This window comes from Salvelinus alpinus, chromosome 26 (assembly GCF_045679555.1).
Source record: "Salvelinus alpinus chromosome 26, SLU_Salpinus.1, whole genome shotgun sequence".
NCBI classification, from domain to species: Eukaryota; Metazoa; Chordata; class Actinopteri; order Salmoniformes; family Salmonidae; genus Salvelinus; species Salvelinus alpinus.
Genome location: NC_092111.1, coordinates 30470018 through 30496120, shown reverse-complemented (window position 1 = coordinate 30496120; position 26103 = coordinate 30470018). Strand labels below are relative to the sequence as shown.

Genomic DNA, 26103 nt, shown 5'->3' with positions numbered 1-26103 from the left:
GTGTGTGTGTGTGTGTGTGTGTGTGTGTGTGTGTGTGTGTGTGTGTGTGTGTGTGTGTGTGTGTGTGTGTGTGTGTGTGTGTGTGTGTGTGTGTGTGTGTGTGTGTGTGTGTGTGTGTGTGTGTGTGTGTGTGTGTGTGTGTGTGTGTGTGTGTGTGTGTGTGTGTGTGAGAAATAGAGAGACAGTTGTGTACTTGAATACATGCGTTAGTACATGCACATGTGATGATGATGGTGATGATTCCAACACACCACACACTTGCCCTTCCCTAGTGTGATGTTATGGTCCAACAACATGTCTGCCTGACATATGTGGTTTCCTTCTGACACAGTGAAGCCAGGGATGCATCTAACAAATACCTGCCCCTGGAGGAATGGAGTGAGGATGTGAAATAATTTATACACATATTTAAACACAGGCTCATCCAAAGACAACAGCCTGGGCAGCCTCCATAGACTCACAGTGGATGGAATGAATCACAGTGAGGAGGCAGGGATTTCCCCCTTTTTAAGGCTGGATGTGATCACAGTGTCCTATATACCCCATTAGATCACACCACTTCTCTGCTCTTTCTCCCTCTCTCCCTCCCTCTCCTTCTCTCTCTTTCTGTGTGTGTACGTACGGGTCTTTAGATTAACAAGAGCACCTGGCTCAGTCACGACTTGACCAATAAATTCAAATAGCCTACAACAGATAACACAGACACACCCTGCATATGGCGCCTACACCCCAATAAAGTTGTGGGAAAGGAGATTAAACAACATTGCAACAGGTGCTTCCAACAGGTGCTTTCAAAATGTTTATAACACAATGCATGAGCAGTGGAGTAAATCTTCACTCTCAGAGAGAGAGAGAATGCTAGAAAGGAGGTAGGTGGAGGGGAGGGAGACAGAAGCCCCGTTTACACCTGGTGCTAGCATGCGTCCCCTGTCCTGATCTTGTCCACATTCTGATTGTGCCCACATTTTTAGACAGGTGTAGACGATTAAAAGATGCATCTTCCTGACCACCTTCGGAGGTAGTCTCATTGTGTCTGGATATCAATCAAGTGTAAACAGATCTGGATGGTCAAACCACTTAAAGCATCATTATACACGCTTATTAATACACACTTGTACATGTGTAAAATAGCACAAATATAGAGAAGCATGCAGCTGCAGATTATGTGGGTTGACACCGCTTGGTCTATGAATCTCAAACGCCTGGTCTGCGAATCTCAAAGCGCAGATGGTATGTGCTCGCGCAACCCTTACTCAAGCCGTAACATAGTAGACGTTTTCTTGTGTCCTTCTGTTTTGTATGATATATTATGTTTCTGTGATATGTATGAATTTGTAATTATCCCTCCAATCCGCATGATATATTATGTTCTGTGATATGTATGAATTTGTAACTATCCCTCCAATTCGTATGATATGGTTACATCCACCGATCCGTATGATAAATTACGAATTCCAATTACTATTATATGTTACGAATTTTCATACTTGTTAATGCCCTACTTGTAAATTTTTTGGGTTAAAAATCTATACAACCAAGCTAAACCAAACTTCAGCTGTCACCTTAATAAATTGGCTACACTAGCTATCTAGCTAGCTCTCTGTCACCATTCCACATCCTGTCTCAGCTCACATGTCTCATAGCGTCTGTGTCCTGAGAAGGTATCTGCTGAAGCCAGACCCTATTGCAAATATAATCTACCAAATTATTATTATTATTATACCAGCCTCTAAAATCATTGACAGGTAGCTTGATGAAAGGTATCAATAATTGTCTTAAAATAAATACATACATATTATTTTGAATAAATATCTAAAATAATTTGGATAGCCTACATGGAGGCACCAGGAAATATGGTCAAAATGCAGACACAGTGGACAGATAAGATACACATTTTAACAGGATGTGTAAACGGACAAACCTTGATCAGATAGTGATTGGAACATAATGATCAGATGACAAAACCCACATGTTGGAGCAGAGTGTTAACAAGGCTAGAGAGACAGCGAGGGAGTTGAGAGGAAGGAGAGTAGCCTACTACAGCAGTGAGAGGTAGACTATTGTGGAGGAGACAAGACTCATTCCGAACCCATCGCACAACTATGCTGCGCTAGAGTCGATCTCGCTGCGGGTGAAAGACTTGAGCGGCAGGAGCTGAATTTGCATGAAGACGGACTATTGCTGTTGATAAATTGACGGACTAGACGGACTATTACTGTTGATAAATTGACGAAAACCAGGATGTATTTTGGTAAGTAGGTACTTCTACAGTAGGAAATTATCAGAATGCATTTAGGTAGCCTAAATATATATATATATTTGTTTTTACGGAAACGGGTTATACAAATTAAAATGTATGTCCCAAGTCTAATCGATATTGTTTTTATGGCTCAGTAGCTTAAATGCGCAGATAGTTGCTTCATTTAAAACGTGTCAGGTAAAGATGCGCTCTTTGAGGGCGTGTGAAACACAGAAATAGCCTGTTGCCCATCCGGAAAAGTTGTTAAGTCTGCCTTTATGTTTTGTTTTCTTTATATATTCCAAGCACTTGATGTAGCCTAATGTTTCATGAAAGGTTTTACAACATGTATTATTGTGTAATGCAGTATAATATAGCCTAATCAAGTCCCAGTGGGCAAAACGTTAGTTGACAAATCCAACCGAATGTAAATCAAAACTAGACATTGAACTGACGTCTGTGCCCAGGGCGGTATGTTTATGTTTATGTTGACTTAGCCTACACATTGTCCCAGAGATCGGGCACAACTCTTACCACTTCCTGTCTGAATGTCTCCATGGCCTCAAGGCAATCTGCTGGCATTTCACTGTGTTTTCATTCATGATCTTTACTGTAATAATGATACTCCTGTTTCCTCACCTCAGAACTCTATGTGGTAATAAAGCGTGACTATGATCTCTACGGTCATGCCTGATCTGCTACATAATACAGTCTACAGTCCACAGTCTATCTGCTTCCCAAATGGTACCTTATTCTGTACATAGTGCACTGCTTTTGAACAGAGCCATATGGGAGTGATCAATGGGATTTATTACAAATAATAGAATGCATTTGCCTCTCTGCATGTCTCTCAGCCACAGGGAATGTTAATACTATCTATACAGTTTCCATTGCAGGGCTATACTCTATACAGACAGCGAGAGACAGAGAGAGAGACAGAGAGAGAGAGAGGGACTGAGAGAGAGACAGAGAGAGAGACAGACAGCGAGAGAGATAGAGACTGAGACAAAGGGAGAGACTGAGAGAGACACATAGAGAGAGAGAGGGACTGAGAGAGAGACAGACAGCGAGAGAGATAGAGACTGAGACAAAGAGAGAGACTGAGAGAGACACATAGAGAGAGAGAAAGACAGAGAGCGACAGAGAGAAACAGAGACACACAGTGTGAGAGAGAGAGAGACAGAGAGAGAGAAACCAAGACAGACAGAGAGAGAGAGTATTTATGTTGATAAATTATTTTTTATTTTCCCTTTTTTGTACTTTAACTATTTGCACATAGTATTCTTTTGGAAGTTTTGTGGGTGTAATGTTTACTGTTAATTTGGATTGTTTATTTCACTTTAGTTTATTATCTACTTCACTTGCTTTGCGATGTTAACATATGTTTCCCATTCCAATAAAGCCCTTAATTCGAAATCGAATTGAATTGAGAGAGAGAGCTGTGAACTATCTGAGAGAAAAGGCAAGAAGGGCCTTCTATGCCATCAAAAGGAACATAAAATTTGACATACTAATTGTGACCGACCGCCTTGATTCGGTCTTATGTAGCAAAATATGAAATTGTGTTTTTTACATTGGATAAAAGCAGAGACACACAGTTACAAAATGGTATATCATACACTGCATTTGAGGAACAATGGGAAAGTAATTCTGCTTTGAAATTCGATAAACTTGTAAACTCACTTTTGAGAAAATGGCCTTTGAATGTTTTGGTACCTACTGTAGAGCTCTTCTTTGTCTACACCCATTCAGCATCGTTCACACCCTCTTAAGCTTTATCCCCAACCATCTCTTTAAGGGTTGATCCGAGCATTCTGTCCTAACAACAGCAGTCAAGCACCCAAGCTAACTGGCTAACATTGGCTAGCTTGCTAGCTACTTCCAGACACAAATGAGAGAACAGCTCACTGACCATTTTACTAGCCCTAGCAGAGCTGGTTAGGCTGTTTTTATGTTATCCAGAGCGTACACTTTTTTGCCAACGTTTACTGACACCGGCCATATTCAACGGGTGTTGAGCGTTTGTAAATTTGTCAGTTATTCTGCGGAGTAGATAGCCAGAGCGAATTTACCAGCTACTTCTATCAACAGTTGTCGCAGTAACATTCTATTGAAATGGTTACTTGCGTAGTGGAGTCTTTTGTTATGATATGTAGCTAGTTAGCTAGGTAAGCAATGAACCATAATCCCAATTTATAACGTTACTACCCTACATGAATCTGCAAGTAGCTAACCAACCAGGTTCAATGTTAGCTAGCTAACATTAGGCTATAACTAGCAAAGCACATGGCTCTGAGATATGAATATTAAGATGATACACGTAACGTTAGCTAGCTAGCTAGCTAACAGTACACTTTAACTTACACTTTAACACTTTAACTTGAAATGAAAATGACTTTCTGTCAAAGTTAGAAATGTGTAATATCTGAAAATGTAGCTAGCTAGACTATCTTACTCGTATACATCCTGGATGGACGCTTCTCCCTGTCACGGATGCCATGGTTGCCCTTAGTTTGAAGATGTAATCCGGAGACAGGTGTTTTTTCCATCTCCTTAGCTATCATACTCGAATTCCACTGATTTCAAAACTCGGGCCTCCAGAAAGTGGAGAGCAACACTTACGCACTTCTACTATGCATTTTTTAAGCCGGGTTAGACAGGATTACCAACACATACTGACCAGCTCAAATAGACAGAAGCATGCTATATGGCAGACCAATCCGAACTCATCCCTCGGCATGTCCAGCCCACTTATTATCTCAGCCAATCATGGCTAGCGGGAAGGTTGCTCGCTTTTTCTGTGGTTAAACCAACTGGCTCGTAATTTAACAATCGTATTCGTATTTAGAGATGGCATACAAGTTTGTTATTAAGACACATGAAAGTTCACATGTTCCAGAAGGCATTTCTGCCCAAAAAAAACACATTTTGATAAAACAAAAAAGTTTAAGTTTAAATGGCTCTCATGTGAAGTAGTGACCATGACATACGCCTAGTTTCCTGAAACGAGTCACAAGTAGGATCTGGCTAAAAATACAATATAGAACCCATTGCCCTTTATGGTTGTGAGGTCTGGGGTCCACTCACCTACCAAGATTTCATAAAATGGGACAAACATTTTTTGACCCTAAACAGAGAGTACTCTCTCAAGAGAGACAGGGACAGGGACAGGGACAGGGACAGGGACAGAGAAAACACATGCACAAACACACACTCACACACATACACACATACACTTGTAGGGTAATCAGGTCTAATGGTTGTGCAGCAGGGTGTGCGTGGGCCTCTGATTGTTACGATTATATATTCTGGTTCTGAATTAAACTGTAATCAGGCTCTGTAGAAATGCAAAAACTAAAAAAATCGCTCCATAATCAGGAACTCAGCCACACAAACAAAGCTAATCACAGAGGAAGACACATCAATGAGTTTATGTCCTTGCGTGTGAATGTCAGTAAACCTGTGATTGACCCCCTCTCCCTCACCCTCTTTTTTTAACGAGAAAAATCTGTTTAGAATTTACTTGATCACTGCGTCTCCTAGGTAACGTCTGTCAGAACACCACTGTGCACTCCTTGGCCCGTGGGCCCACTGCGAGCGGTGCCCAAACCTCCATGGCGCTGAAGACCCTCCTCCCGTTCAGCCTGTTCCCTGGCTTCAGTGAAGTGAGTAGTACCACCATCACCATAGTTACAATGCTGTCAATCACTATGTTGTCATCACAGAAGATTGATGCCCCTACCACCCAGAGCCAAATATTTATATGTAAATATATGGCTCTGTTTCCACCTACACACTTGTGTAGATCTGAAGAGATTAGATGAGTAACCGGTGGTATTACTGGTATCTCTGCTTTACCCTTCTGATAGGCCAGGTGGAAATACCCCCTAAGGGTTGATTTGGGATTGGGCGCCTGTCACAATAATCCATATTGACACTGCGGTGACCTAGACTGACTCAGCTAAGGGCCACAACCATTGACAAAGAAAGGTGGGACTCTGCAGGATGATACTCGTCTAAAGGTCTGATCATCATGTCACACTGCAGAGACTGAAATCTGGTCAAACACAGCAGTTGAGAAACTCATTTATTACAGTACATGTCAGTTAACCATCTCCCATAAAGATTAGGTTAAAATCAACATGGATAAGTAATACACTATGGGCCTCCTGAGTGGCACAGCGGTCTAAGGCACTGCATTGCAGTGCTTGAGGCATCACTACAGACCTGGGTTTGATCCCAGGCTGTGTCACAGCCGGCCGTGACCTGAGAACCCATGAGGCGGCGCAAAATTGTTCTAGCGTCGCCCGGGTTAGGGGAGGGTTTGGTCCAGCGTCGTCCGGGTTAGGGGAGGGTTTGGCCCAGCGTCGTCCGGGTTAGGGGAGGGTTTGGCCGGCTGGGTTGTCCTTGTCCCATGGTGCTCTAGCAACTCCTGGGTGTCTGCAAGCTGACTGTGCGGCTTGGCAAGGTTTCGGGGGACGCATGGCTCTCGACCTTCGCCTTTCCCGAGTCCGTACGGGAGTTGCAGCAGTGGGACAAGACTGTAACTACCAATTGGATATCACAAAATTGAGGAGAAATAATACACTCTGTCCTCCATGGGCCCACCATGTGTGCAATTTTCTGTCCGCTTAAAAACTCTGAAATGCAGAGAAACAAAATATCACTCTTAATATAGATGTATAAATTCAGACCTGACATACCATACGTTGTTATTTTGGTTTTTCTTGTTGTCTCTTAGTTAGTAGTACACAATTCTTTGACATTTCTCCACACATCCTGAGATGAGCTTTACTCCAGTGGTTCCGCAGACCACCAGGGTACTGCAGGTGGTCTGCGATTATTATTATTATTATTATTATTTCTTTATTTTTTGCAGATTTTTGTTTATTATAGTTTATTTATTCCAAAAATAATAACAGTTGGGAGTATTAATGGTATTATAAGCAATGTTACATTACTTTTCACAATGTAAATTGTTAACAATAATAATAATCATAATAGGCCTTTCATTTGTTACATTCACTGCTAAAAATGGACTACATTTGGCCTCCCGAGTGGCGCAGCTGTCTAATGCACTGCACCGCAGTGTTGCGACGTCACTAATGCCGTGACGTCATACGGGTTAGGACAGGGTTTGGCCGGGGGGGGGGGGCTTTACTTGGTTCATCATGCTCTAGCGACTCCTTGTGGCGGTCCGGGCGCCTGCAGGCTGATTTCGGTTGTCAGTTAAACAGTGTTTCCTCCAACACATTGGTGCAGCTGGCTTCCGGGTTAGGCGAGTTGGTGTTAAGAAGCACGGTTTGGTGGGTCATGTTTCGGAGGACGCCTGACTCGACCTTTGCCTCTCCCGAGCCTATTGGGGAGTTGCAGCGATGATACAAGATCGTAATCATGAAATTGGGGAGAAAAAGGAAAAAATATATATATATTTTCTGTTAAAAAATTCAGCAACTCTGTGGATGGTGGTCCTCAAGAGCTTTTGACAGTGATTTGGTGGCCCTGGAGAGCTTTTTACAGTGATTTGGTGGTCCTCAATTTTGTCCACGGAACAGAAAAGGGAACCGCTGCTCTACTCTGTTGTTTCCAGACCAAGGTTCTTATTAGAACTCTCTGTCCAGGACTTTCTATTAGAACTCTCTGTCCAGGACTTTCTATTAGAACTCTCTGTCCAGGTCTTTCAATTAGAACTCTCTGTCCATGTCTTTCTATTAGAACGCTCTGTCCAGGTCTTTCAATTAGAACTCTCTGTCCAGGTCTTTCTATTAGAACTCTCTGCCCAGGCACTCCATGTCCCCCCTCTCACTGCCTCCATGTCCCCCCCTCAGGCCCTCCATGTCCCCCTCTCACTCCCTCCATGTCCCCCCTCTCACTCCCTCCATGTCCCCTCTCACTCCCTCCATGTCCCCCCTCTCACTCCCTCCATGTCCCCCCTCTCACTCCCTCCATGTCCCACCTTCACCCCCCCTCACTGCCTCCATATCCCCCCTCTCACTGCCTCCATGTCCCCTCACTCCCTCCATGTCCCACCTTCACCCCCTCTCACTCCCTCCATGTCCCACCTCCACCCCCTCTCACTGCCTCCATGTCCCCCCTCTCACTCCCTCCATGTCCCTCCCTCTCACTCCCTCCATGTCTCCCCTCTAACTGCCTCCATGTCCCCCCTCTCACCCCCTCCACGTCCCCCTTCTCACTCCCTCCATGTAACCCCTTACTCCCTCCATGTCCAAACTTCACCCCACTCTCACTGCCTCCATGTCCCTCCTCTCACTCCCTCCATGTCCCACATTCACCCCCCTCTCACTGCCTCCATGTCCCACCTTCACCCACCTTCACCCCCCTCTCACTGCCTCCATGTCCCCCCTCTCACTCCCTCCATGTCCCCCCTCTTACACCCTCCATGTCCCCCCTCACTCCCTCCATGTCCCATCTTCACCCCCCTCTCACTGCCTCCATGTCCCCCCTCTCACTCCCTCCATGTCCCCTCTCTCACTTCCTCCATGTCCCCCCTCTCACTGCGTCCATGTCCCCCCTCTCACTCCCTCCATGTCCCCCTCTCACTCCCTCCATGTCCCCCCTCTCACTCCCTCCATGTCACCCCTCTCACTCCTTCCCTCCATGCCCCCCCTCTCTCTCCCTCCATGTCCCCCCTCTCTCTTCCTCCATGTCCCCCCTCTCACTCCCTCCATGTCCCCCCTCTCACTCCTTACCTCCATGTCCCCCCTCTTACTCCTTCCCTCCATGTCCCCCCTCTCACTCCCTCTCACTCCCTCCATGTCCCCCTTCTCTCTCTCTCCATTTCCCTCCTCTCACACCCTCCATGTCCCATCTTCACCCCCCTCTCACTGCCTCCATGTCCCCCCTCTCACTCCCTCCATGTCCCCTCTCTCACTTCCTCCATGTCCCCCCTCTCACTCCCTCCATGTCCCCCTCTCACTGCCTCCATGTCCCCCCTCTCACTCCCTCCATGTCCCCCTCTCACTCCCTCCATGTCCCCCCTCTCACTCCCTCCATGTCCCCCCTCTCACTCCTTCCCTCCATGCCCCCCCTCTCTCTCCCTCCATGTCCCCCCTCTCTCTTCCTCCATGTCCCCCCTCTCACTCCCTCCATGTCCCCCCTCTCACTCATTACCTCCATGTCCCCCCTCTCACTCCTTCCCTCCATGTCCCCCCTCTCACTCCCTCCATGTCCCCCTTCTCTCTCTCTCCATTTCCCTCCTCTCACACCCTCCATGTCCCCCCTCTCAGGCCCTCCATGTCCCCCCCTCTCACTCCCTCCATGTCCCCCCTCTCACTCCGTCCATGTCCCCCCTCTCACTCCCCCCATGTCCCTCCTTTCACTCCCTCCATGCCACCCCTTTCACTCACTCCATGTCCCTCCTCTCACTCCCTCCATTTCCCTCCCCTTACACCCTCCATGTCCCCCCTCTCACTCCCTCCATGTCCCCCCTTTCACTCCCTTTCACTCCCTCCATGTCCCCCCTCTCACTCCCTCCATGTCCCCCTCTCACGCCCTCCATGTCCCCCCTCTCACTCCCTCCATGTCCCCCTCTCACTCCCTCCATGTCCCCCCTCTCACTGCCTCCATGTCCCCCCTCTCACTCCTTCCATGTCCCCCTCTCACTCCCTCCATGTCCCCCCTCTCACTGCCTCCATGTCCCCCCTCTCTCTTCCTCCATGTCCCCCTCTCACTCCCTCCATTTCCCCCCTCTCACTCCCTCCATGTCCCCTCTCTCACTGCCTCCATGTCCCCCTCTCACACTCTCCATGTCCTACCTTCACCCCCCTCTCACTGCCTCCATGTCCCCCTTCTCACTCCCTCCATGTCCCCCCTCTCACTCCTTCCCTCCATGTCCCCCCCTCTCTCTCCCTCCATGTCCCCCCTCTCAATCCCTCCATGTCCCCCCCTCTCTCTCCCTCCATGTCCCCCCTCTCAATCCCTCCATGTCCCCCCCTCTCTCTCCCTCCATGTCCCCCCTCTCAATCCCTCCATGTCCCCCCCTCTCTCTACCTCCATGTCCCCCCTCTCAATCCCTCCATGTCCCCCCCTCTCACTCCTTCCATATCCCCCCTCTCACTCCTTCCCTCCATGTCCCCCCCTCTCTCTCCCTCCATGTCCCCCCTCTCAATCCCTCCATGTCCCCCCCTCTCTCTCCCTCCATGTCCCCCCATCTCTCTCCCTCCATGTCCCCCCTCTCTCTCCCTCCATGTCCCCCCCTCTCTCTCCCTCCATGTCCCCCCTCTCAATCCCTCCATGTCCCCCCCTCTCTCTCCCTCCATGTCCCCCCCTCTCTCTCCCTCCATGTCCCCCCCTCTCTCTCCCTCCATGTCCCCCCTCTCAATCCCTCCATGTCCCCCCCTCTCTCTCCCTCCATGTCCCCCCTCTCAATCCCTCCATGTCCCCCCCTCTCTCTCCCTCCATGTCCCCCCTCTCAATCCCTCCATGTCCCCCCTCTCAATCCCTCCATGTCCCCTCTCTCACTGCCTCCATGTCCCCCCTCTCAATCCCTCCATGGCCCCTCCTCTTACTCCTTCCATGTTCCCCCTGTCCCCCCTGTCCCCCCGTCTGTCTGTCTGTCCCCCCTGTCCCCCCGTCTGTCTGTCTGTCCCCCCTGTCCCCCCGTCTGTCTGTCTGTCCCCCCTGTCCCCCCGTCTGTCTGTCTGTCCCCCCTGTCCCCCTGTCCCCCTGTCTGTCCCCCCTGTCCGTCTGTCCCCCTGTCCGTCTGTCCCCCTGTCCGTCTGTCTGTCTGTCTGTCTGTCTGTCTGTCTGTCTGTCTGTCTGTCTGTCTGTCTGTCTGTTCTGTCTGTCTGTCTGTCTGTCTGTTCTGTTCTGTCTGTCTGTCTGTCTGTCTGTCTGTCTGTCTGTCTGTCTGTCTGTCTGTCTGTCTGTCTGTCTGTCTGTCTGTCTGTCTGTCTGTCTGTCTGTCTGTCTGTCTGTCTGTCTGTCTGTCTGTCTGTTCTGTCTGTCTGTCTGTCTGTCTGTCTGTCTGTCTGTCTGTCTGTCTGTCTGTCTGTCTGTCTGTCTGTCTGTCTGTCTGTCTGTATGGTGGTGTGTTGGTGTGTGATATGGTGATTGATCAGTAGGTTTTGCCAGAATGTTAATGAAACCTGGCTAGGGTAATGGGGACCCTCCCCCTTTCTCAAAAACAGCACTGATGATTTTAACCTGTGGGTGTTTCAGTTGTTAGTGTGTACAGTTTAGCTGAACCCTGGCTGCACTTTCCCTGTCAGTGTTTGTATTTGTTTGTGTGTGTGCGTGTAAGTGTGTTACTGTGCTATGTGTAACTGTTAGCATTTTGCCCAGGAGTCTGTAAGCGCATATACCCTCCAGCATGTATTTTTGTTTGGCGCCCACATGGGGTTGTCATGGTTACAGGAATGTGTGTGTGTCGTGTGCCAAGCAGCACGTCTAAAGGGGAGGGATTGATGGGTTGTTTGGCGTGTTGTGTCGTGTTTCTTTTGGGAAAGGGAGAGAGGGGTGCCATAGTGTCCTAAGTGGCCTCTTCGTGAGTTGAGAGAGTTAAGCAAACACTCACTCATACATTTCAGTTCAGTTCCACATGAAATACTGACGTTGTCTAATAACAGTCAAGAGATGTAATAACAGTGAAGAATGATTACCGTACAAAAGAACCGCCATCCTTCTGAATGTACTCTGATTCAACCAGAGTCGTACTGACCACTCTCTCTGTCCAGATAACTCATAGTACTGACTGTACTGACCACTCTCTCTGTCCAGATAACTCATAGTACTGACTGTACTGACCATGATCATCTCAGACTCAGAACTCTGTCTGGCAGCTCCCTCAGAGGGACCAGGAAGTGGGAACTGCAGTACAGCGGTGTTCATGCTATGCATGATGTGTTTCTGTCTACTGACACGTAGCCCTTAACTCTCTTTCCTACAGCACATGAAATAAACAAAGACAGGTTATAGGAGGGATGGAGAGAATGACAGGTGACATTTGTAAGTGTGAAAAGAGGAAGATACTGTATGTATATACGGACAGAGAGAGAGAGAAAAGGAGAGAAATTCAAATCAAAAATCAAATCAAATCTATTTATAAAGCCCTTCTTACGTCAGATGATACATCCAGACCTCTGGCAGTCTCTATGGGGATACCACAGGGTTCAATTCTCAGGCCGACTCTTTTCTCTGTATATATCAATGATGTTGCTCTTGCTGCGGGCGATTCCCTGATCCACCTCTACGCAGACGACACCATTCTGTATACTTCTGGCCCTTCCTTGGATACTGTGTTAACTAACCTCCAAACGAGCTTCAATGCCATACAACACTCCTTCCGTGGCCTCCAACTGCTCTTAGTAAAACCAAATGCATGCTTTTCAACCGTTCGCTGCCCTCACCCGCCCGACTAGCATCACTACCCTGGACGGTTCTGACTTAGAATATGTGGACAACTACAAATACCTAGGTGTCTGGCTAGACTGTAAACTCTCCTTCCAGACTCATATTAAACATCTCCAATCCAAAATCAAATCTAGATGCGGCTTTCTATTTCGCAGCAAAGCCTCCTTCACTCACGCCGCCAAACTTACCCTCGTAAAACTGACTATCCTACCGATCCTCGACTTCAGTGATGTCATCTACAAAATAGCTTCCAATACTCTACTCAGCAAACTGGATGCAGTCTATCACAGTGCCATCCGTTTTGTCACCAAAGCCCCATATACCACCCACCACTGTGACCTGTATGCTCTAGTCGGCTCACCAACTTTTTTTCCCTCACCAACTTTAAACATCAGCTATCTGAGCAGCTAACCGATCGCTGCAGCTGTACAAAGTCCATCTGTAAATAGACCACCCAATCTACCTACCTACCTCATAATTTTATTTACTTTTCTGCTCTTTTGCACACCAGTATCTCTACTTGCACATCATCATCGGCTCATTTATCACTCCAGTGTTAATCTGCTAAATTGTAATTATTTGCTCCTATGGCCTATTTATTGCCTACCTCCTCATGCCTTTTGCACACACTGTATATAGACTTCATTTTTTCTACTGTGTCATTGACTTGTTTATTGTGTTAATGGCTTGTTTATTGTTTACTCCATGTGTAACTCTGTGTTGTTGTTTGTGTCACACTGCTTTGCTTTATCTTGGCCAGGTCGCAGTTGTAAATGAGAACTTGTTCTCAACTAGCCTACCTGGATAAATAAAGTTAAAATTAAAATAAAAAAATATCTCAAAGTGCTGTACAGAAACCCAGCCTAAAACCCCAAATAGCAAGCAATGCAAGTGTAGAAGCACGATGGCTAGGAAAAACTCCCTAGAAAGGCAGGAACCTAGGAAGAAACCTAGAGAGGAACCAGGCTCTGAGTGGTGGCCAGTCCTCTTCTGGCTGTGCCGGGTGGAGATTATAACAGAACATGGCCAAAATGTTCAAATGTTCATAGATGACCAGCAGGGTCAAATAATAATAATCACAGTGGTTGTCGAGGGTGCAACAGGTCAGCACCTCAGGAGTAAATGTCAGTGTAAAGGAGAAAGAGAGTGATTGGTTAGAGTTGGGAGAGTGATAGGTTAGGGTTGAGAGGAGAGTGTAGAGTGATGGGCTAGGGTTGAGAGGAGAGTGTAGAGTGATGGGTTAGGGTTGAGAGGAGAGTGTAGAGTGATGGGTTAGGGTTGAGAGGAGAGTGTAGAGTGATGGGTTAGGGTTGAGAGGAGAGTGTAGAGGGATGGGTTAGGGTTGAGAGGAGAGTGTAGAGTGATGGGTTAGGGTTGAGAGGAGAGTGTAGAGTGATGGGTTAGGGTTGAGAGGAGAGTGTAGAGTGATGGGTTAGGGTTGAGAGGAGAGTGTAGAGTGATGGGTTAGGGTTGAGAGGAGAGTGTAGAGTGATGGGTTAGGGTTGAGAGGAGAGTGTAAAGTGATGGGTTAGGGTTGAGAGGAGAGTGTAGAGTGATGGGTTAGGGTTGAGAGGAGAGTGTAGAGTGATGGGTTAGGGTTGAGAGGAGAGTGTAGAGGGATGGGTTAGGGTTGAGAGGAGAGTGTAGAGTGATGGGTTAGGGTTGAGAGGAGAGTGTAGAGTGATGGGTTAGGGTTGAGAGGAGAGTGTAGAGTGATGGGTTAGGGTTGAGAGGAGAGTGTAGAGTGATGGGTTAGGGTTGAGAGGAGAGTGTAGAGTGATGGGTTAGGGTTGAGAGGAGAGTGTAAAGTGATGGGTTAGGGTTGAGAGGAGAGTGTAGAGTGATGGGTTAGGGTTGAGAGGAGAGTGTAGAGTGATGGGTTAGGGTTGAGAGGAGAGTGTAGAGTGATGGGTTAGGGTTGAGAGGAGAGTGTAGAGTGATGGGTTAGGGTTGAGAGGAGAGTGTAGAGTGATGGGTTAGGGTTGAGAGGAGAGTGTAGAGTGATGGGTTAGGGTTGAGAGGAGAGTGTAGATGGATGGGTTAGGGTTGAGAGGAGAGTGTAGAGTGATGGGTTAGGGTTGAGAGGAGAGTGTAGAGGGATGAGTTAGGGTAAGGGTTGAGGGGGGAGAGTGTAGAGTGATGGTTGAGGAGAGGGATGAGTTAGGGTAAGGGTTGAGGGGGGAGAGTGTAGAGTGATGGTTGAGGAGAGGGATGAGTTAGGGTAAGGGTTGAGGGGGGAGAGTGTAGAGTGATGGTTGAGGAGAGAGTGTAGTGATGGGTAAGGGTTGAGGGGAGAGTGTAGAGTGATGGTTGAGGGGAGAGTGTAGAGTGATGGTTGAGGGGAGAGTGTAGAGTGGTGGTTGAGGGGAGAGTGTAGAGTGATGGGTTAGGGTTGAGGGGAGAGTGTAGAGTGATGGTTGAGGGGAGAGTGTAGAGTGATGGGTTAGGGGAGAGTGTAGAGTGATGGGTTAGGGTTGAGGGGAGAGTGTAGAGTGATGGGTTAGGGTTGTGGGGAGAGGGTAGAGTAATGGGTTAGGGTTGAGGGGAGAGTGTAGAGTGATGGTTGAGGGGAGAATGTAGAGTGATGGGTTAGGGTTGAGGGGAGAGTGTAGAGTGATGGGTTAGGGTTGAGGGGAGAGTGTAGAGTGATGGTTGAGGGGAGCGTGTAGAGTGATGGGTTAGGGTTGAGGGGAGAGTGTAGAGTGATTGGTTAGGGTTGGGGGGAGAGGGTAGAGTGATGGGTTAGGGTTGAGGGGAGAGTGTAGAGTGATGGGTTAGGGTTGGGGGGAGAGGGTAGAGTGATGGGTTAGGGTTGAGGGGAGAGTGTAGAGTGATGGTTGAGGGGAGAGTGTAGAGTGATGGGTTAGGGTAAGGGGAGAGTGTAGAGTGATGGGTTAGGGTTTAGGGGCGAGTGTAAAATGATGGTTGAAGGGAGAATGTAGAGTGATGGGTTAGGGTTGAGGGGAGAGTGTAGAGTGATGGGTTAGGGTTGAGGGGAGAGTGTAGAGTGATGGTTGAGGGGAGCGTGTAGAGTGATGGGTTAGGGTTGAGGGGAGAGTGTAGAGTGATGGGTTAGGGTTGAGGGGAGAGTGTAGAGTGATGGTTGAGGGGAGCGTGTAGAGTGATGGGTTAGGGTTGAGGGGAGAGTGTAGAGTGATGGGTTAGGGTTAGGTTTAGAGGAAGAGTATGATGGGGAGAGCTGAATGTGATATTGATAAGACAGAAACATAGGAGGTGAGAAAGGGGAGGGAGGGAGGGGGTAAAGGAGTTGATTTATATGAATTCATGTATTACGTTTGTAAAATGTGAAGGAAAAAAAACTTTATTCATAAATAATTCTTAAACAAAACCAGTAAAGGAGTGGGTCAGAGAGCTATGGGTTTAAAGATGATCATGTAAAAGTTAAGTAAAGGAGTGAAGAGGGTTCATATTGGAGCAGACGGGGTGGAATGTGGAGTGCTAGATCAGAGAGGGGTCAGAGGGGGATAGAAGGGTTGACGGTACTAAAGGGTTAGGAGGGTGGTGAAGGGTTGGAAAGGGGGGGTGCTGAAGAGTTAGTAGGTGGGGAGTGGGGCCTTAAGGTCACAGAGTACATGATAGAAGACAGCAGAGGAGAAAGGCTTAGAGCAGACACATACACACACACACACACACTTGCTTGTGTATACAGGAGCACATAACAGGCTTAATAATGTATCATCACAGTAGGACCTCAGAAGCACATAACAGGCTTAATAATGTATCATCACAGTAGGAATCAGGAGCACATAACAGGCTTAATAATGTATCATCACAGTAGGAATCAGAAGCACATAACAGGCTTAATAATGTATCATCACAGTAGGAAATCAGAAGCACATAACAGGCTTAATAATGTATCATCACAGTAGGACCTCAGAAGCACATAACAGGCTTAATAATGTATCATCACAGTAGGAATCAGGAGCACATAACAGGCTTAATAATGTATCATCACAGTAGGAATCAGGAGCACATAACAGGCTTAATAATGTATCATCACAGTAGGAATCAGAAGCACATAACAGGCTTAATAATGTATCATCACAGTAGGAATCAGGAGCACATAACAGGCTTAATAATGTATCATCACAGTAGGAATCAGGAGCACATAACAGGCTTAATAATGTATCATCACAGTAAGAATCAGGAGCACATAACAGGCTTAATAATGTATCATCACAGTAGGAATCAGGAGCACATAACAGGCTTAATAATGTATCATCACAGTAGGAATCAGGAGCACATAACAGGCTTAATAATGTATCATCACAGTAGGACCTCAGAAGCACATAACAGGCTTAATAATGTATCATCACAGTAGGAATCAGGAGCACATAACAGGCTTAATGTGTCATCACAGTAGGACCTCAGGAGCACATAACAGGCTTAATGTGTCATCACAGTAGGAACTCAAGCCCCTTTCTTCCCACATCCACACTGTCCCTCCAGTTGGAAGAAATTCCCCCCTAGGTAAAAAGTGCATAACGGAAGAAAACATAATTTTATAAGTACAGTCTCCTTAGTTTGACAGCCTCATGATAGAAGTCCTGTTCTATGGTTTGTTATGGTTCATTATTAGAAGGATGCTAAATCCAGGAAAGTGTTGTGCATGTTTAGTTCTGCAGCGCTCTCCATCACACACACTCACACACACACACTCTCCACATCTCCATTCTCCCTCCAGATGGCCTTTGAAGACGTGACTTACAGCCTCTCTGAATATCAGTGTTGTTTTACTGCTCGTTCCGTTTTACACCGCAGGTCATTGTTTTGTTTTCCTTCAGAAAGCCCATTCCCCTTTTATTGGAGTGTCTGCTTATTAAAACCCCACTATAGGTAAAGACCAGAAACACGCACGCACACACACACACAAGCATACACACGCACAAGCACACACACACACACACAAACACACACACAAACACATACACAAACACAGTGTGATAGCAGGTCAAGTCCAGAAAATCACAGTGAGATAATGATACAGCACACCAGGCCCAGGCAGTTTTGCTCTCCGTTTTATCACTCGTTTCTATACGGTCGTAAAGAGACACACTCTGGCACTCCACTGGAGGAGAGAGTTCTGTGGCTGTATCTCTACCCAGTGGTTGTTACATTTTATACAGGAGGAGGGAGAGGAGAGAGTTCTGTGGCTGTATCTCTACCCAGTGGTTGTTACATTTTATACAGGAGGAGGGAGAGGAGAGAGTTCTGTGGCTGTATCTCTACCCAGTGGTTGTTACATTTTATACAGGAGGAGGGAGAGGAGAGAGTTCTGTGGCTGTATCTCTACCCAGTTGTTGTTACATTTTATACAGGAGGAGGGAGAGGAGAGAGACAGGAGAAGGGAGACAAAGTCAGTTAATTAACAAAATCAAACAATATTTTATTTAACTATAAGATTTCAGATTTAATAAAAAAAGTATCTATTGTGATCTGGCCAAGTGGTGAATTGTATTCCTCTACACTCATAGAAAAAAAGAATTACAAACGGGTTCTTTGACTGTCCTCTTAGGACACCCAGTAACTCTGCATAAGGATGTCTGACCACCACTTCCCTACTCTAGGTTCTATCTAGAACCTAAATGGGTTCTTCGGCTGTCCCCATAAGATAACCCTTTGAAGGACCCTTTTTGATTCCAGGTAGAACCTTTTTGGTACCATGTAGAACTCTTTTGGTTCCCATCTAGATCCTGTAAAGCAAAAGGGTTCTACCTGGAACCGAAACCAAAAAGGCATTACTGTGAGCTCAACCGCCCCATTGGCCAAGCAAGCAAACATTTCATGAAGAATGGACATGAAACGAGACAGGAACAGTGTCAGCAAACTAATAATACTGACAAAAAACTATCAATGCAGTAGCGGGGCACAGAGCAAGGGAACTGACAAATATAGGGGAGGAAATAAACAAATGATGAGTGAGTCCAGGTGAGTCCAATATCGCTGATGCGCGTGACGAGGGAAGGCAGGTGTGCGTAATGGATAATAGGAGTGAGTGATGCAGAGCAGTCTGGCGCCCTCAAGCTCCGGGGGGGGGGGGGGGGGGGGGAGCAGGAGCAGCCGGGGCACCACCGGCGTCCCACCTTGGCGAACCGGCCGAGACATGGGCGCTGGGCAAGACGGTTGGGGTGTAGAAGCCCGACGAACCGTCAGGAGCGTGGGAGCCGGCTGAGGTAAGACGCCTGTAGATCAAATCAAATGTATTTATATAGCCCTTCTTACATCAGCTGATATATCTCAAAGTGCTGTACAGAAACCCAGCCTAAAACCCCAAACAGCAAGCAATGCAGGTGTAGAAGCACGGTGGCTAGGAAAAACTCCCTAGAAAGGCCAAAACCTAGGAAGAAACCTAGAGAGGAACCAGGCTATGAGGGGTGATGCAGGCTAGATCCCGCTGCAGCGAGGGAGACGTGATGCAGGGCAACCTGGCACCCTCGAGCGCCAGGAGGGGAAGAGCGGGAGCAGTCTTGACAGTACCCCCCCCCCCCGGCCCACCCCCTTGGGGCACCACCCGGCGTCCAACCTGGGATAACCGGCCGAGACATGGGCGCTGGTCAAGCCGTTTGGGGCGTGGAAGCCCGACGAACCGACAGGGGCGTGGGAGCCTGGCGAGCCAGCTGAGGCATGGGAGCCTAACATCCAGCTGAGACAAGACGCCTGTCGATCCCGCTGCAGAGAGGGAGCCCGACAATCCAGCGGACGGGATGGAAACCTGCCGAGCCAACCGAGGCAACGAAACCTCTCGAGCCAGCCAGGGTGTGGAAGCCCAACGGGCTGGCTTAGACACCCCCGGTTCCATCGGCGGCGGAATCCACCCCGACGTCACCAACAAAACAAACAAACAAAAAAACTCCTGGACCGGCTGGGCGAACAAGAACTGACGATCCGGCTGAGGCCCGACGTGGGATGGGCGCCGTCCGAGCCAACCGGGGAAAGGAAACCTCTCGAGCCAGCTAGGGTGTGAAAGCCCAACGAGCTGGCTAGGCACCCCCGGTTCCATCGGTGGCGACCCAGAGCTGATGTCACCATACCAACTGGAACGCCAGTACTCCCCGATGCTTCGTATGATGGCTGATGCATTGATTGTTTTGTCTTTGTTTTCTTGTATGCTGACGCTGTTCCTGTCTCGTTCTATGTCCTTTCCTCATTAAATGTTTGACTCCCCGTACCTGCTTCGCCTCTCCAGCGTCAACTCATGTGACACTATCCTCCACTAACTGAGCTACAGAGGACCGTTTCAGGTCTCCTTCCTCAACATTGACCTCTTGCTTAACCCTAGTCTTAACCCTACTCTTAAGCCTACTCTTAACCCTAGTCTTAACCATACTCTTAACCCTAGTCTTAACCCTAGTCTTAACCTTACTCTTAACCTTACTCTTAACCCTAGTCTTAACCCTGGTCTTAACCCTACTCTTAACCCTAGTCTTCACCCTATTCTTAACCCTAGTCTTAACCCTAGTCTTAACCCTAGTCTTAACCCTAGTCTTTTCCCTAGTCTTAACCCTAGTCTTTTCCCTATCCATACCACATTTTCTCTCTTGTTTGGTTTGGGAAGGTAGGCATTGGTCACCATCTGTTATAAGTAAAGGAAGGACCATTACTCTAAGCTTGTTTAAGTCTGGGAGCATTTGAGGTACTCTAACATTGAACTCTTGCTAAACCTTTGCTCCTGCCTTAGTCTCTGCCCTAGCCATAGCACAGTAATTCACCACCTCTTCACTCTTGTTCTTGCAGATGGACCGCATTCACAAAATGCTGATTGGTCCAGGGGTTGGGCTAGCCACGCCCCCTATGAGGAAACCCAGCTCATCGTGTGTTGTGTGCCGACTGAGGTTCAACTCGGAGGTAGGCAGAGTTTGACCTCATAAAGGGCAGTACCAGGGATGCTTGAGAACTCTACTGTCTCAACACAGTATTTGGCTGTTCCCATAGGAAAACCTTTTTTGGTTCCAGGTAGAACCCTTTTTGGTTCCAGGTAGAAATCTTTTGGGTTCCTACATGGAACCCAAAATAGATCTACCTGGAACCAAAAGGGTTCTACACTGAACAAAAACATAAACGCAACATGTAAAGTGTTGGTCTCATGCTTCATGAGCTGAAATGAAAGATCCCATAAATGTTCCATACGCACAAAATGCTTATTTCTCTCAAATTGTGAGCACAAATGTGTTGAGCATTTCTTCTTTGCCTAGATAATCCATCCACCTGACAGGTGTGACATATCAAGAAGGTAATTAAACAGCATGATCATTACATGTTCATTTCTCTCCCATAAGCCGCCTCCAATGTCGATTTAGAGAATTTGGCAGCATAACTACGTCAGCCCAGGACCTCAACATCCGGCTTCTTCACCTGCAGGATCGTCTGAGACCAGCCACCTGGACAGCTGATGAAATTGTGGGTTTGCACACCCAAAGAATTTCTGCACAAACTGTCAGAAACCGCCTCATGGAAGCTCATCTGTGTGCTAGTCATCCTCACCAGGGTCTTGACCTGACAGCAGTTCGGTGTCGTAACTGACTTCAGTGGGCAAATGCTCATCTTCGATGGCCTCTGGCACGCTGGAGAAGTGTGCTCTTCATGGATGAATCCCGGTTTCAACTGCACTGGGCAGATGGCAGACAGAGTGTATGGCGTCATATGGGCGAGAGGTTTGCTGATGTCAACGTTGTGAACAGATTGCCCCATGGTGGCGGTGAGGTTATGGTATGGGCAGGCATAAGCTAAGGACAACGAACACAATTGCATTTTATCAATGGCACTTTGAATGCAGGCCCATTGTTGTGCATTTCATCCACCGCCATCATCTCATGTTTCAGCATGCTAATGCACGGCCCCATGTCGCAAGGATCTGCACACAATGTCTGGAAGCTGAAAATTTCCCATTTCTTCCATGGCCTGCATACTCACCAGACATGTCACCCATTGAGCATGTTTGGGATGCTCTGGATTGACGTGTACGACAGCGTGTTCCAGTTCCGACAATATCAAGAAACTTCACACATCCATTGAAGAGGAGTGGAACAACATTCCACAATCAACAGCCTGATCAACTCTATGTGTCTCGCTGTATGAGGCAAATGGTGGTCACACCAGATACTGACTGGTTTTCTGATCCACGCCTCTCCCTATTTTTTAAAGGTATCTGTGACCAACAGATGCATATCTGTTTTCCTAGTCATGTGAAATCCACAGATTAGGGACTAATGAATTTATTTCAATTGACTGATTTCCTTATATGAACTTTAACTCAGTAAAATCTTAGAAATTGTTGCATGTTGTGTTTATATTTTAGTTCAGTGTACATGGAACCGAAAAGCGTTCTTCAGAGGGTTCTTCAAAGCGTTATCCTATGGGGACAGCCAATTAACCCTTTTAGGTTGTAGATGGCACCTCGTGCCTGGTCTATCTCAACATGCAGGGATTGTCAAATGTGTTATTGAGTTATTTTATTAGGATCCACATGATCTGTTCTAAAAGCAGCTACTCTTCCTGGGGAATATGCAAGTGTTGTGTGGGTGTAAACCGTGTGAGCGCAGGCTTGAAATAATGGATGAAGTGTATGAGATGAAATTCTCTGAGAGTTTATTTATAAATTGCTCTGGATAAGAGTGTCTGCTAACTGACGAAACTGTAATAATGTTAGATATCTGGCTTGACCCTGTGGCTATATGACTTGATGAGTTGAGAACATACTACTGCATAGTCATTGGGCTTCTTGTTGTATATTGTGTGACTCTGTGATTCTGGTTCTATTGTCTCTCTCTGTGTAGAGTCAGGCCTCATCCCATTACAGTGGTTCTGGTTTTATTGTCTCTCTCTGTGTAGAGCCAGGCCTCATCCCATTACAGTGATTCTGGTTCTATTGTCTCTCTCTGTGTAGAGCCAGGCCTCATCCCATTACAGTGGTTCTGGTTCTATTGTCTCTCTCTGTGTAGTCAGGCCTCATCCCATTACAGTGGTTCTGGTTGTATTGTCTCTCTCTGTGTAGAGCCAGGCCTCATCCCATTACAGTGGTTCTGGTTCTATTGTCTCTCTCTGTGTAGTCAGGCCTCATCCCATTACAGTGGTTCTGGTTGTATTGTCTCTCTCTGTGTAGAGCCAGGCCTCATCCCATTACAGCGGTACCAAACACTTCAAGAGGCTCAAAGCCCTCGACCCACTGGACTGCAAGACCAGAGCCCCCGATGCAGTCAGCAAGAGCCCTGTCTCTCCCTGCCCTGTGCAACCCAGCTCAGACTACAGTTCAACAGGTTGGTGTGTGTGTGCCAGGGGGGAGAAAGGGTAGACAGAGAGAGAGGGATGATGTGTGTGTGTGCGTGCATGCGTGAATGAGTGCACGCGTTAAGGGTGTGTGTGTGTGTATGTACGTGCACGTGTGCGTGTGTGCGTGCGTTCAAGGGTGTATTTGTAAATATGTGCTGACATCAAACACATAAAGGCTCCTTGTAGCTTTGATCATGCAGAGCATCCCTTCTAACAGACCCTGCGTTTCCTGTCACCACTCTCTATCTCTTTGATGTGTGAGGAAGCCTCTTGTCTGTCTATCCTCACTGCCATATAGAGCAGATGGACTAAAACGCTGAAAGGCATTCAACTCTCCTCTCTCTACATGACCCTGTATACATGTAGACACACATTCTCACCCTTGAGTCTTTAGCGGTCCAAACGCAGCACTTTGCTTGTGTGTCTGTAACATATGCAGATGTAGGAGTATGTGTGTCTGTAACATATGCAGATGGGGAGTATGTGTGTCTGTAACATATGCAGATGTAGGAGTATGTGTGTCTGTAACATATGCAGATGTGGGAGTATGTGTGTCTGTAACATATGCAGATGTGGGAGTATGTGTGTCTGTAACATATGCAGATGTGGGAGTATGTGTGTCTGTAACATATGCAGATGGGGAGTATGTGTGTCTGTAACATATGCAGATGTGGGAGTATGTGTGTCTGTAACATATGCAGATGGGGGAGTATGTGTGTCTGTAACATATGCAGATGGGGAGTATGTGTGTCTGTAACATATGCAGATGTGGGAGTATGTGTGTCTGTAACATATGCAGATGTGGGAGTATGTGTGTCTGTAACATATGCAGATGTGGGAGTATGTGTGTCTGAACCAATGCAGATGTAGGAGTATGTGTGTCTGTAACATATGCAGATGTGGGAGTATGTGTGTCTGTAACATATGCAGATGGGGGGGTATGTGTGTCTGTAACATATGCAGATGGGGGAGTATGTGTGTCTGTAACATATGCAGATGGGGGAGTATGTGTGTCTGTAACATATGCAGATGGGGGAGTATGTGTGTCTGTAACATATGCAGATGTGGGAGTATGTGTGTCTGTAACCAATGCAGATGTAGGAGTATGTGTGTCTGTAACATATGCAGATGTGGGAGTATGTGTGTCTGTAACATATGCAGATGGGGGGGTATGTGTGTCTGTAACATATGCAGATGGGGGAGTATGTGTGTCTGTAACATATGCAGATGGGGGAGTATGTGTGTCTGTAACATATGCAGATGGGGGAGTGTGTGTGTCTGTAACATATGCAGATGGGGGAGTATGTGTGTCTGTAACATATGCAGATGGGGGAGTATGTGTGTCTGTAACATATGCAGATGGGGGAGTATGTGTGTCTGTAACATATGCAGATGGGGGAGTATGTGTGTCTGTAACATATGCAGATGGGGGAGTATGTGTGTCTGTAACATATGCAGATGGGGGAGTATGTGTGTCTGTAACATATGCAGATGGGGGAGTATGTGTGTCTGTAACATATGCAGATGGGGGAGTATGTGTGCGGGCGTTTGCGTTGTTTGTTAATGTATGCATGCCTCAGAGTATGTCTATCTACATGAGTAGGCGTGATCATATGTGTTGTGGGGTGTTATAGAGGAAGAGTCTATTCATTTGACTTCATGCCATAGTGATAGAGTGAGCAAGTTTTTCTATTTAGTGTGGAAGGAACAGGGGAGCTTTGTGATGATTACTTTGCCAAACAGCCTTATTGCCGTTTTAGAGAGACAGTCAATGACAATAAAGAAACGCTAACAGGCCTAATCACCATTAACACATGACCTACTATGGGGTTTCCCTCTGGGGAAGCCCTTCCGCTCCAGGTCCGTCTCACTGCAGATAATGGACCGTAATCATTTCAATCCGAAGCCTTTCATTTTCCCACTCTGAAAAATGGAAGCAGATTCCCATGGGAAATCTTTGGTTATTACTGAGATTACAGAGGCTAATGAATCTCATAAACACTGTTGCTGGTTTCTCTGTCTCAGTGAGTTATGGTAAAAGTTGAGAGACTTGGGCTGCTTCCCAAATGGCACCCTTTCCCTACATAGTGCACCATGGACCCTGGTCAAAAGTGGTACACTTGTTAGAGAATAGGGTGCTATTTGGGATGCAGGCCCGCAGTAGTAACCAGCATTAGATGCAGGCCTGCAGTAGTAACCAGCATTAGATGCAGGCCTGCAGTAGTAACCAGCATTAGATGCAGGCCTGCAGTAGTAACCAGCATTAGATGCAGACCAGCAGCAGTAACCAGCATTAGATGCAGGCCTGCAGTAGTAACCAGCATTAGATGCAGGCCTGCAGTAGTAACCAGCATTAGATGCAGGCCTGCAGTTGTAACCAGCATATTTTAGAGGTTGATGAACTTAACTTATCCCTCCTTTCTCTCTCACCACCACTATCACACACACAAACACTCTCCTCACTAATTCACCACTTAACACACTCAAATTCGGTTTCATTCTACGATGGGAGGGATAAACTTGTATAGATTTCACTCATCCCCAAAAAATGATGTTAGCCTTATTACAATGCTCTATTATATTCTATTATTCTGTGTAGATGTCACATTCGGACCCGTGTTTTCACCACCCTCTGCCTCTGGGGTGGCGCCATCGACCTGCAGCCCAGCAGTTTCGATGGAGACGCCCACTGATCCCTCTCTGTCGCCCTGTCCCATGGTGGAGAAGGAGAAGGAGATGGAAGGAGCGGTGGAGGAGGTCGGAGAGTCGGAGGAAGAGAAGGCTAAGAGACTGCTCTACTGTTCTCTCTGCAAGGTGGCCGTCAACTCTTCATCCCAGCTACAGGCTCACAACAGCGGTGAGAATGAAGCATCACTGACGTGTTGGTGTGTGTGTGTGTGTGTGTGTGTGTGTGTGTGTGTGTGTGTGTGTGTGTGTGTGTGTGTGTGTGTGTGTGTGTGTGTGTGTGTGTGTGTGTGTGTGTGTGTGTGTGTGTGTGTGTGTGTGTGGGTGTGCGTGCGTGCGTGCGTGCGTGCGTGCGTGTGCGTGCGTGCGTGCGTGCGTGTTTGTGTGCGTGTTTGTGTGCGTGTTTGCGTGCGTGCGTGCGTATTTGTGTGTGTCATCATCATGCAAGTCCGTCTTCTTAATCAATCAAAGACGTCTACAGAGCTCAGGGCTCTTATCTGATCAATACCACACCAATCAAT

The 26103-nt window shown here is 47.2% G+C and overlaps 1 protein-coding gene across 3 annotated transcripts in view; it reads left to right on the top strand.

The window, feature by feature from the left end:
- Positions 1-2016: 2016 nt before the first annotated feature.
- Positions 2017-26103, top strand: part of LOC139555143 (zinc finger protein 385D-like) — a 30462-nt gene continuing 6375 nt past the window's right edge. The window contains exons 1-5 of one of the 3 annotated variants that reach the window (XM_071368685.1): positions 2017-2251; positions 5783-5904; positions 20366-20476; positions 22731-22884; positions 25497-25754. In XM_071368685.1, the coding sequence (XP_071224786.1) occupies positions 2242-2251; positions 5783-5904; positions 20366-20476; positions 22731-22884; positions 25497-25754 (655 nt within the window). In that variant the 5' untranslated portion in view covers positions 2017-2241. The remainder of the gene's footprint in view (positions 2252-5782; positions 5905-20365; positions 20477-22730; positions 22885-25496; positions 25755-26103) is intronic. The other 2 variants (XM_071368686.1, XM_071368687.1) reach the window with 2 other exon arrangements.